This window comes from Podarcis erhardii, assembly GCF_964252035.2.
Source record: "Podarcis erhardii genome assembly, chromosome: 2".
NCBI classification, from domain to species: Eukaryota; Metazoa; Chordata; class Lepidosauria; order Squamata; family Lacertidae; genus Podarcis; species Podarcis erhardii.
The window spans coordinates 57,274,533-57,287,911 of NC_138498.1; the positions used below are offsets into that span (position 1 = coordinate 57,274,533).

The 13,379-nt window shown below is 39.7% G+C and overlaps 1 protein-coding gene across 1 annotated transcript in view; it reads right to left on the reverse strand.

The window, feature by feature from the left end:
• PDLIM4 (PDZ and LIM domain 4) overlaps window positions 1–13,379 on the reverse strand; it is a 74,576-nt gene that overhangs the window by 43,505 nt on the left and 17,692 nt on the right. The window contains exon 3 of the mRNA XM_081851093.1: window positions 6,642–6,726. Coding sequence (XP_081707219.1) covers window positions 6,642–6,726 — 85 coding nt within the window. The remainder of the gene's footprint in view (window positions 1–6,641; window positions 6,727–13,379) is intronic.

A 13,379-nucleotide genomic window follows, 5' to 3' on the forward strand; every position in this document is an offset into this window, starting at 1 on the left:
CATTAAGAACACATTTTACAGAGCATAAATAATGAAAACAAATAAAAACCATTCTTCTGTGTTTAGCCAGTCCATGTCACCAAGCCATTCCAAGGTTGAAATCTCTTTAAATATAATTTCCTTTTCCTTACTGTCTCCCACTGTCATATCTAGTTGTTCAGTGAGTTTTCACAGGGTCCCAAAGCACCCTAAAATCCCCTAAAGTTGTTAGAAGTGGTAGCAGCAGCATATCCAGTAAGTTGCCTGTCACTTCCTTATTGACAAGGGCTTCTGCAGCACTTGGAAACCTCAGTATGTTGTTTTTCCTGTTGCTTCATGCATTGGCTCCCCTTAGGAACAATCAGGAGAGATCATATCTCTCCATCAGCAACTGGAGACAGCTGATGCCAACCAAAGGAGAGAACAAGCATTCAGAGGCACCCAAAGGGACACTGAACAGCAACTTTTAAATAGCACAATTCAATGTAATTTAAGGTCACTGCTTTGTAAAGTGAAATGAGTAAACAGGCCAGTGCTTTGTGAAATGAATTTAATTATGTGGGTGGGTGGGGGTACAGGGTGCTTATAGCTCAGAAGTAAATTGAAATGAAATTAATTGTGTGAGTGAGTAAGAGGGAAGGCAGCTTCCAGCTATGAAGTGGAATTAAAATAATTATTTGTTTGGGGACGCTCTTAGTTTAGTGACTAGTGCCATCTTAATAAATTGTTGAATTTAATATTTAATGTTAGTAATGAATAATGAACAAAGTGTATCCTGTGAAGCCTTATGGTTGCAAAGAGATTATGGATGGTATTCAGTGCCACGCCTAGTCAGAGTAGACCCATTGAAGTTAGTGGGCACAAATGACTTACGGTAGGTTTATTGACCTAACGTCAACATTCTCCAACTGTTAGTGCAAAAGTTGTTGCGCTAGCCTAGCATAAGGACAAAAAGAAAGGTTGCACAATATGAAATGCAGTGCAGTGGTTGTGCTACTAGTGGAGGTTTGTTGTGTGACGTTTTGCTCAACAGAAAGTATCGGTTGTGCAATCAGACACAAGGACCATGCTGACTTCTTGTGCCTTTTCTTCCACAAGCCATTCTGCTGGTGCAAGCCATTCTAGCGTAAATAGTACACTGCTTAGTGACTTTAATTAGTGTGCTGTTGAATTCCTCCAATTAAGTTTAATGGGTCTACTCCGAGTAGGACTTAGTTGAATACAACCTACCTATATAGTGCAGGGCTGGAATTATAAACAACCACCATCTACTACTCAGTGGACTGAAAATTTCATAGTCCTTTCTATGTTTATAGTCACCAATCCTGTTTAGATATCTTATAGGACATAAGGACTGTTTATACATTTAAGTTACCACTAGTGGAATATTCTTATTGTCAATGTCAGCTGGCAATGATTTTTTTTTAATCTCCCCCTCTCTCCTATTATAGTTGCAAAATAGGTGAGGAATAAGAAGAATGCGTCAGTGGTTGAAATTAAGTCCATTTTAAATAAAAAAAATTGCTATGGCCATGCATACTTATATATGGGCCCTAGAGAGCTGGCCTGAGGTCTACATAGCTCTTGGGCTGAAAAAGGTTAGCTGCTCCTAGTGTACACAGTAGTTAGGCAGTCCTGTCACCTATGATGGCCCACATATTATGTAGTGCAGTGGTTCCTAGTTGCGAGGTTGGCGTAACCCACCCAGGGGGTCCGTGGCACCATTCACATAACAAAAACTACATAGATATCAACATTTTCAAAAGTAGGGGTAGGCTTAGCTTTTGAAAAACAAGGGTACTTAGCTGATTGGGAGCCACTGATGTAGTGTTATGAGTTTAGGCAGGGGAAAATAGGCTATATACCAAGACCCTTCGAAGCCCTGGATCCAGCAGGAGTTAAAATACATGCTACGCTAGCTTCCTGGTAAGGCAATCACCTGGGTGATGGGCTATTAAGAGGAACAAAGGGGCTCTGTGTGAGATGGCAATTGAGTGGAGCCCCTCTCCCAACTTGCAAATAGGTAGAAAGACAAAGGCAGAGTTGAGACCAGAGTCTGGATAGGAACTAGAGGAAAAGCAAGCTGGAGAAAGTGTAGGAACAATGTTTGATTTGTGTTTGAATCCAAGACTATGGGAGAAACAAGACTCTTTGGAGTGTTAATGCTGTGAACTACTCCATTGTAGGGTCAGGTTGTATATATGTATAAATACGGTAAATAAAGCATATATCATAAAGATGCCGCAGTCTCTACTATTTCTCATTCCAAAGGAAACACAAACCCCTGGAACTCCTGGAATCTCACACCACTCGGAGATTGGGGTGGCCGGCAACACTATGTTGCTTGAATTTGACTCTGTGGGATCTTCTCTATACCACCACTATAAAGTATATCCCCAAAGGGACCACCACCACTTCCATATCATGGGATCATTTCCACATCAGCTAATACTGGAAGGTTGCCAGAACAGAACACTCCATACAGATGGGACATTCTCATTCCAATTATCAGCTAATAAGGGAAATCTGTTCCAAAGCTCCTTAGTCAAGACATGTGGATGACAATCACAATTAACCTCTATGCCTTACTCCAAATTAACTGCAATGAAAATTATGAAAAGTCTGCTATCACTGGGAAGTAAGAGAACAGAAAGAACAACCAACCAAGGAAGCAATCCTAAGTAAAAGTCCATTCACATAATCATATGGGCACATGGTGACCACTTGGAATTGCTGTGCCCACTGATTTTGTGCAGTAACCATCAAGGACAGGAACCCAGTTTTAGCACACAGCTACTCGTACCCCAGGATGGAATTTTAACTCAAGACAAAGGCAGGCCCCAAATAAGTGGGGGGACCATGGCTCCCCACCCTGAATTCCATCCCATCTAAATATGGATTTAGGGTGGTTTTTCCAATGTCATGCAGAAAATCTGGTCCCACGTGTGTGGCACCTGCAAAGAACTGGGGCATTAGTGTGAACTGAAATAAACCAAATATGCATTGTAGCTTCAAGTGGTAAAGGAAATCATCCCTAAGGTTCTATGATAAATTCTTTAAAACCAGCTATGTTTTAAAGCCTTGCTTTCAAAATACATCTACTACATATGCAACCAATTACAGTTAGCACAGCAGAATGAAACATACGTTAGATGTAGTATTGTAAGTGCTTGTTTTCATATGAAATGCAGGGATAATTAGGCTTGCTCAATTTTCATGAGTGAAGCAGGAATTTGTTTTCAAAATGGTTTAGTGGCGTCTCCCAACCTGCCATTTATTTCAGAAACGTCATGGCTCATTTATAGCTCTCTCTTTTTTACTCTATGTTAAGAATAACAACTGAAAACATGCTTTAAGTATTATCTCTAAATGAAACATTATCTTCTTTGTCTGTCCAAGAGGAGAAACTGGAGCTACATCTATTAAAAAATAATTAATATTTAACTCATTGTTTCATGGTTTTTCCATTAAGAGAATTCTGTTCCATAGGAAATAAACACAGCTAAATGGCATGTTAGACTAGTAGAATGACACTAATGCTATAACTATTGTCCTGTAGGACTTCAAAAGGACAAATGAAAAGACACTTATGTGGGTGGTATGACTGGCCCAACAAAAAGTAGCTGTTTATTTCACCGGAAGCCAAGAGTGATGTGTACTTTAAGCAAACAAATCTGGGCTCTGTGTACTGCTTTTGAGACCCCAAGGCCTTTCTGATAAAGCTGTAATCAAGAGGAATGGATAGTTAAATACCAGGTTCCATTGGCTGGCTAACTTTTTTATTATTACTATCAGGGATCTTTGACCACAGGCACCCAAGACTAAATTCACCAAAACCTTTTGATCACTTTTATTTTGGACTGGAAACGAACCAGTGTCTGTGCAGTGAAAGGCTATGCAATGTATTGCCAAACCCTTTGTTTCCTTGTTCCCGTTTCAGCCTTGTGAATTTCCACAAAGCTAATGCCCATTTTTCAGCAATCTCCCCCCTCCCCACTTCTCCCTAATGACCAGCAATCAGCAACTACTGTCAATTAACAAGAACAGAGTCTGACCTCACAGTTTGAAACATGAGTTTCCAATCTCTGTTATGCCAGCAAGCTGTCAAATCCGGCACTATGCAAGTGGTCAAGAAAGCAAACAACCCATTCTTTTATTAGCACCATGTGGGTGTATTTTGACTTTAAAAAAATCTATAAGAGACAAAGCACAGAAGAGTTTATACTAATGATTTCCTTTTCTCAGTGGCACAGGCATTCTTTCTATTTTAGAGGAGAAAAATGGCTGTGTTCAGGTACAGAGATAGGTGTTGTAGTTTTTATAGGAGAGTTGTTATTGTTACATTCGTATTCCACATTTCCTCCCTAATTTATCCACACAACCACCCTTGAAGGTAGGTAATGGCTGAGAGACAGCGACAGACTCAGGGTCACCCAGTAAACTTCAGGGCAGAGCAAAATGGGGATTTGAATCCTGGTCTCTCAGGAACTAGCCAAACACTCTAGCCACTACACCACACTAGGAGCATTTATATATAGTGCTTTAGAATTCTGAAAGCACTTTAGACACATGATTACAACAACCCTGCAGGGTAGGTCAGTATGATCATCTCGGTATTGCAGAATATGGAGGTTGGGAATAGTGGCTGACAGTATAGTGTCTTTCCTAAATCCATAGCAGAAGCAACACACTCCCTGGTTTACAGCTCAGTCTGTTATGGCACAATCCTGTGTGTGTCTGTTCAGAACAAAGTGTCACTGAGTTCAGTCAGATCACCTAATACTCTTCAGTAGGAATTCTTGAGGGATTTGATGCTTACAAGTTTCTACCTGGAAAGACCTGATCTGCACCTCTTGTATTCTGGGAACTTTTTTTTTTTTTAGATTGTTAAAAATAATATAGAAATTGAATGCAGTTATGGGTAAAAATGTGATAAGGACCAGAAGTGGACAGACTTTCCTTTGCCTGCTTTATAACCAGCCTTTGTTCCCCCCACCCCAGGGTGTTACTCCAATCTGTCTCATGGATTAACTCCCATAAATCCAGAGATTTACAGTCCTCACCATCTCTGCTGTTCCCCTCCCCCTTCCTCATTTCAGATTGTGCTGGCTCCACATACGAAGTCATTGTACATATCACCAAAAATACCAAGAGGAAAATGTAAACTGAAAAGCAAGGAATGTAATGACTTAAAGCACACCGCCCCCATGTACGCATCATCATTCAACACCTTGTACATAATGGCCATCTGATTTAGTGACTAACCCTCTCTCTCTGTTGAGTCCCTTGCGCATTTGGTCAGCAGGAGCTCATTTAACTGAGTGGCAAAATATTATGTTAAAAGGTTGTTTGTGCACTTGGGCTTTTGGTATTGTACTGCAGCTCTGTTTAGGCAGAAGTGTTGAGCTGCTTTGGCTAAAGTGTCACTGAAGCTGAACTTCCTACTCAGTCTAATTTGCCATCAGACATTCATAGCAATTAGCACAAGATGCACTCAGAACCCCATTTTGGCACTAGCAGTCAAATTCTCCAGTAATCCAGGAACTACAGTGAAAAAGTGAAAACTATTAAAGAACAAAGCATTTCTTATCACCACCATTTCCTATGCAGGTAGTAGGTGGATTAATTTCAGCTGTCACTCAAGCCACCACAACATCTTTAAATGCCACTTTGCTTCTCATGTTAAATCACCAGAGAAGCAAACCTGATGAAGAACAAAAGATTTGACTTTGTATGTGTGCGCGTGCACCCCAGTGGTGCTGAAAAAGTGAACTGATAGTATGCCAGGCAAGTTTGTCTTGGGCAGAACTACAAAGACAAGGTGCCACAATGGAAAAGCCCCTGCCTCCCCTTGCTGCCCACCTCACTTCAGCCAGAGGCTTGGAGGAGAGCCTCATAGAACAATGTACCATTAGTCATTGAACTGATTGTGTGTTGCGACATGTGCTTGAGAGAATCACAAATTGATTCCAATCACACATCATGAGAAAAGCAAGATTTTTAGCTCAGTGTGGCATGGTAGCTAAGCCAAGGTTTGCAGTGCACATGAATGAAATACAGTAAATGTTTTCAACTCCCTTGCCCTGTTAGGGCAAGGATTTCTGCTTGTGCAAGAGGACTCCCCCCTCCTACTGCACACTCCCCAAAATCTGCTCCAGAGGGTTGGAGGAATCCAGAACAGAACCCAGAGCAGGGGGGCGGGGGGGAGTCCTGTTGCATAAGTAGAAACCCTTGTGCTGATGAACAGTCACTTGGCACTACAGTGGTACCTCAGGTTACAGACACTTCAGATTACAGACGCTTCAGGTTACAGACTCCGCTAACCCAGAAATAGTACCTCAGGTTAAGAACTTTGCTTCAGGATGAGAACAGAAATTGTGCAGTGGCAGTGAGAGGCCCCATTAGCTAAAGTGGTACCTCAGGTTAAGAACAGTTTCAGGTTAAGAACGGACCTCCAGAACGAATTAAGTTCTTAACCCGAGGTACCACTATATATGGGATACGAGTGAAAGCACTTTGTACATTAAAAATGTTATCTTTTAAAATTTCATCTCATGTGTCTATTTATTTGTTGATCAGCTAATTGGTGAAAGGAAGTAGTCTCCTGCTTTATCTTATAAAATGGCACAGATAGTACAGTATAGTGTCAAAGGGTCACATACCTGTGGCTCTGGTTCTACATTGACTCGATAAGCTTGTGCTTTTCCATCTTCTAAAATATTAGGGGGCCAAGCCTTGCTTTCAGCTCTGCAATAAGAAATACAAAGTCATATATTTATATCACTTATATATTTATATAACAATATAGCTTGTTACTTTGCAGTAAACTTGAAGTTGAGCAGAGTTAAGATATTGGTGTTCTTCTAATGAAAATATATACACATTCAAGAGTCAAATCAATAGCCTGGAGGAGACTGGCCCAGTTTACATGCTGTAGTAAGCCATAGAATGGTTTACTGTGAATGTGAGGATACCTCCTGCTTCATTTCCCCCCTAGTGTGAGCAGGAAATGAAATACCCAGAACAGAACCATAATACAACAAACACCAATCACATAGATGTATGATCATGGGCAGCAGCCCTATTCCCCCATCCAGACGGAACTCTAGCTTTTGCTGAGAAACTGATACAAAGGGTTGGTGAACCCCTGAGAAGAACATGGGAAGGGGTCTGTGACAGGAGGTGGAGAGAGGGATTAACAGAAATTGCCCGGATTTTGAGATCTTTGGGGGAGGCCCTTCTCGGTCCTGCTATCTTCACAGGCAAGCTTGGTAGGGACGTAGGAGAGGGCCTTCTTGGTGGCAGCTCCCAGACTTTGGAATTCCCTGTAATGAAAGGGCTGGTGCAATGCTGTATTGTATTGTAAATACTTGTATGGTTTTACTGGGCTTATATATATATATATGGTTTTAATTCTATCAGTGTTTAATTTTTAGCGGTTCCTGTCTTTATCTGTAAGCCATCTTGAGTCCTGTCAGGGGGGAAAGCAGGGTATAAATATATATATGTAATATTATTAATAATAATAATAATACTGTAATAATTGCCTCCTTTCCCATTCTGCTGATGGAAGTCACCGCTGGATCAAAGAGCTTTATCTTAGACTTCTGCCAACATACCCCCCCCCAAGCCTTTCCTGAATTCAGGGTAGGCTAAGGAGAAAGGGGGATGAGTAAGAAATGGAGAACATTGAAAACTGGGTTGAGGCACCTCCTGTGAGTAGCTCCTATCCACCTCCTTCCATTGGCACTTGTCTGGATCCAAGCCTTTGTATTTCTCATTTTGGCCATGAAAGTTAATCTAGGGAAAAACTGGAATCTTTCTGTGTATAACGTGTAACTTTCCATTCAGCCTTAGGAGACCTATGCATGTCACTTTGGAAAATATGGATCTTCTTGTTCCTGGTAGGTACAGCTTTACTGTTGTAGCCCATAATCTTTTATTTAGATTTCAGTCCCAATCTGCCCAACACTACAGTTGTATTTAGCATGAATTGATGGCATTTATTAAGCAGAAAGGTTGTAGGACACATGTGCAACTTAAGCAAGGAAATTTTACTGAGGGGCTTCTATTTCAAAACTAATGTGATTTTTGCTTTAGCTTCAGAACTTTGAAAAATGCTGAGTCTAATAGAAGAGCCACTGAAACCCATAGGAAGGGTTCTGATGCTTTAAGCTCCTCTTGAGTGAAGCCTAACACAGTTGAATTTTCATTTATGTATCTTATTGAACAGAAACCGCCCAAGTGCTTTATCATTGTTGGCATTTGAAAATGAAATAATCAGTTGCAAGTTGCTGTTTTGGTTTCAGCCAGCATTTGCAAAAAGAAAGTATCCTTGTAGGTGTAGGTAAGCAAGTGTGTGTGTGTGTGTGTGTGTGTGTGTGTGTAACTTTCTCCTTTTAGACTGGCAGTATGTATATATTTTCATCCATCCACTTGATCTGGCTCAAATGTAATGCTAAACTATGTTTCAGTGTCATATGTACAACCCTTGGTCTAGTGCCCTCCTCCCTCTCTGGTTGGATGTATGAAGCTTTCACTTCCATTTTCAATTATTTGTGATTTATAGTTAGGCATGAACCTGAAGACATGATTAACCTTAACTATAGTGTGCTCTGGTCCATGGGGTCACAAAGAGTCGGACACGACTAAACGACAACAACAAATGGTTTAGAAATGCAAACCAGGATCATAAACCATGATTTGAAGTTGGCTTGTTTCCCTAAACCATAGCTAAAACTAACCAGTTTGTTTAGAATGTGGAACACAGAAACTCAAAGCTTGTTTACCCCCAAATTAAGTCCATGGTTTCAGGCTACATCAGAATGAGCCCAATTAGTTTGATATTTGCTTGTGGCAAGAATCAGTGTTTGTGTTCTGACTGCAATCAAACGACATTTTTAAATAATCAAAATCCTTAAATAAATCTTGCTAGTAAGCAGAACAGGAAACAGACACAATGAAAGATACAATGAAACACACAAATAAACTCTTCCACAGCTGCATGAAGAATTGATGCCCACAACTGAGTTCTAAACAGACATACAGTATTTGGAAGCAAGTTCTACTGTGATCAAGGAGAACTTCAAATAAATGGAGTCAGTAAATGTATTCAGAATTAGGTTTAAAGCCAGAACAGCAGAGACATTACGGGTATTATAGAAATTTAGCTTTTAGGCTTGAAAAAAATCTGTACAGCTGTGAATGTTGGTGGCAGGGCCAAAGCTGACACATTTTCTCCCCATCAAAATTTCTACTTAGAAGCACTGGAAAACAATCTGATTCAGTGGTATACAAAAATGCTCAAGGAAAGCAAGGACAATGCTTCTGAGTTTCATTACAGCTGTCTGAAACAAACTACAGTGAGACAATTCTTCATCTCAGTTTGATTGTAAAGTTCTTGGTAAAAATATTACTGATTTACAACACTGTGAAAAAAGCACTGGAGAACAACCATGAAAGTTCTTCCAACCAGACACTTCTGAATCACCAGACAAATGCATTACTTCAGCTTAATTCTATTCCATCATGAGGTCTGGCTATTGGCAACTGCACATCATTGGGGCTGGACACGGAGGTCCTTTCTGCCCACTTTAGCAGCCCTGGAAAAATGGGGGGGCATACATCTGCAGCGCTGTACCTTCACATATGGGGTGTCCAACTCACAAACCCTAAGTCTTGGTCTAGTATAAAATGGGATGCAAATTGGTCACATCATAACTTAGTCCTCATCAGAGAAGAACCACACGTATATGGAAAAGTTCCTTCATGCTAAAAACAATACACAGAACTACTGAAATTGCTTGTCCAAATCTGCTTACTATTTGAAATGCCCATCAACTTTTTAGAAGGTAGTATCTCTTTTTCTCCTAATAATAGGTTTTAATTAAAATGGTTGATTGATAGCTGCCTATATTACCCTTGGACGATTAGTTGCATACTTTTAACACACACACACACGTTTATTTGAGGAGTTACAAGAAGAAAATTGTGTGATTCACTTTCTCAGTGGCACCTTCTTTGGAAACTTGAGACTGTCATGCATAGTAACACTTTCCATACTCGGCACAGAACGAACATATATAGGGCATCCCTGTCAAAGGAGCCTTGCTTTATACCCAAATGTGCTGCAAACACACTGCCTAAATTAATGGATTGGGCCTGTGGTTTTCAGCTGCCATGAAGTGGAATTGGCTCCTGCCTCCTGTGCTCCTTCTGCCAGGAAGTGGGCTGGCAAGGGCACACAGCACAGAGTGCGGCATTCCCTCTACTCATCCCAATGACAAATCACTGCCCTCACATACTGCACCCCTTCTGCGCACTACACATCATTATTATGTGACCACTGTGCTCAGTAGTACCCTTCAGAGTTTCAGCCTAAGGAAACTTGGAAGGTCAATTCCTAAACCCATATTGTTTCAATTCTCTGCATTATATCATGCATTCTTTACTGGTTTGGAATGCTTTTCTTTACTTACTGAAGAAAACAGCTTCAGTTGCCCATAAAGCTGACATGCAAGAAGAATTATTAAAGAAAATGTTTTCTTAAAGTCCCCTGAATGCATCATTAACAGCTAAACAGCAAATATCTTTACATCACATTTCTGTGAACCAGAATTCATAGAGAATTGTGTTAGAAAACTTTCCTTAAACATCTGCTATAAACTTGACATTTTAGTCTCTTTTGGCCACATCAGAGTAATAAATGAAACCATGTTCTACGCTGGCTCAAAGAAGACACAGAAGCAAATAAGTTGATTTATAGCCTAAATTGCTCTGCTAAAACTTCACCTACCACCATCACTTACTTTCTCCCACATAAAATGGTTGATGTGTGCTACTCCTAGCTCACCTTACTACTGTATTGCCTTGACGTTTTGCCCCTGCGTCTAAAAGGACTTTAGACCTACCATCTGCTAGCTTTCATGGTGATGTCTAGGTAATTCCTCATCTATGTCAGTTACCACAAATGAATCACTTCCATAAGCTGGATGTGTTTGGAACTGGTCAGAATTTTCCACTGCCTCATATCTGAACAAATGGGCTACTGTCTTACCCTTATTCAGTCAACACAGTAGTCTCACATATCTATGGCTTAATCCTTATGCTTTGAAGTCAGTGGGTGTTCTACCTGTGGCTGCTTCACACATTCAGATGTACACCAAGGATGCTTTTAAGTGTACACCTTTAAATATAATGTATGAATACAGCAGGTCTCTGAGATTTGTTAGTCTGACGTCTGTTTAATGCTTGCATTGTCCCTGCAGTGCTGTTCTCATTATTCCTAACTTTAATGTTTATAGTTTCATTGTTTATAGTTTCATTTACACTTAAATGAATGTGTGTTTGGGTGGAGAGAGAGAGAGAGAGAGAGAGCGCGCGCGAGCGCTTCTCTGAGAATCCTTGAAGAGCAGAATATATGAATAAATACAATTGAATTTTATTATATGAAAATATATCAAAATGATAACTAAGGAACACTTCTGAAATTAGAACAATGATTCTGGTGTCTAACTCAGCCACTGTTCAAAACTAAAATCCTTATTTTACTGGTAACATGGAAATATTCTGTCACTTTGCTATTTTCCTACTGAACTTTCCAATGGGAGTGAAAGGGCATTGGCTGAACATAGTATGAAGAGGGGCCGCAGGAGGGGCGATTCTTACATATCACAATGGGAATAATTCATTTAATGAAGGATAGTGGATGGAAAAACAATTGCCAGAGGATGAAAGATGTTCATTGAGACATGTCCTTTCTCTTGACACAACCATTAATCACATGGCCATAGCTGGGTATCCATGGAACCTTATTTGGCAAAGAGTGAGCAGCAACAAATTCCATGAGGATTCACTCAGCATATATAAAGAGAAACAAAATCATAAACAACTAGGCTATTTGAATTGGTCTACAGAAGTCCCCCCAGCGCTTTTTCTTAACTCTCACTAAATGGAAAATAAGTTAAAGGGTTTTTTTAAAATTATTATTTCACTTCTCTTCTCCCTTCCTCCCTCCCTTCTGTCTGGTAGAAAATAAATTAAGAAAACAAAGTAGAACATGTCAAGGACACAAACAGGAAAGCAGAAACATAATTCATTGATAGGAATGCATGTGTGTGAAAACACAGTGTCTCAAAACTACAGGAACTACTTATCCAAACTATTAAGAACAGCCAGCCTCCCTGTCTGTGTTTTCTTAGAAGTTTAGCTTGAATCCAAACCTAAAGGGTACATATGCAATCAGTGAAAATCTTAGTACCAACTAAGCTATCCTAATACATGCCAGCTGAGAATTTGGCCTACAGGACTGGCCTTTTAAAAAAATATAAAAATATAATCATCCTTCCAACCTGAAGGAAAACCAAAGCATCATACTTCCAAATGGCACGGGAACTTAATATCTCAAATCTCATTGAAGTCCCTGAAGTCTGTCAAGGTAAGAAATAACAGAATTAAAAAAATATAAAATGAGAAGCTATGATATCTGTTTTGTGAAGTACTAGGAAGAACAACATACTTCATTAAGAGGCATCCACTAGGCTCCAGAAGGCTATTATATTAAAACATAAACAGGAATCCTTCAAAAATCATTTTTTGAATCACAGAATATAAATGACAGCTAACTGTTAATGCTCTTAAAACAGTAGCCCCCAGTTTATAAGCTGTGGAATGTGTATCGCTGAACTCTTAAGTACTTGCAAGTTATATTCCTTTCAGTGGGGTCCAAACTGAATAGAGTTTCTGAAGACTGGGCCTTAAATTATTTTTTTTACAATGATGCAGCCAAGGCTGAGGTCCAATTGAACTCAACAGGACTTACTTTGGAGGGAAATGCAAGGTATTTGTAGGTTACTCCAGTTCCTAACAGTAAGCTGAACATTTCTCCTAATCATCTAACAAGTGAAAGTCAGCTCAGTGTAAATGCTAAATCAGTTTTATGTAATAGAATGCAATATTTTTTCTGAAAGTAGGAAAATGAAAGCAAATGCATTCTGTGCTTCTGATGTCTGAACATCACAATGCAGGAATTTTGTGGACATAAAACACATATGTATTTTATTTTATTTTTGGTAAGGAATGGATGTTAAACATGCTGATTTTATAGAAGTATTTGGATATGGGAGGTCTAGATTAATTATCATAAGGGTAGCTTCCCATTTCTTTTGAGAAGCGTTGCTATGCAAGGATGACTCATTCTCAGTGACAAAATAGACCTGGATGTGGCTTGAATAGTGACTAACTTTTATTGGCCAGACAGAATGGTTAGGAATTCAACAAATTGCTAAATGCTGAGTGGAGAAATAAAAAAAACCCACGTTACCCCTATGTTTAATTTGGTCCAGTCTAAAAACAGAATCAATAAAAATGTTACTGTAGTGCTTTAGCTGAAGCACAAAATA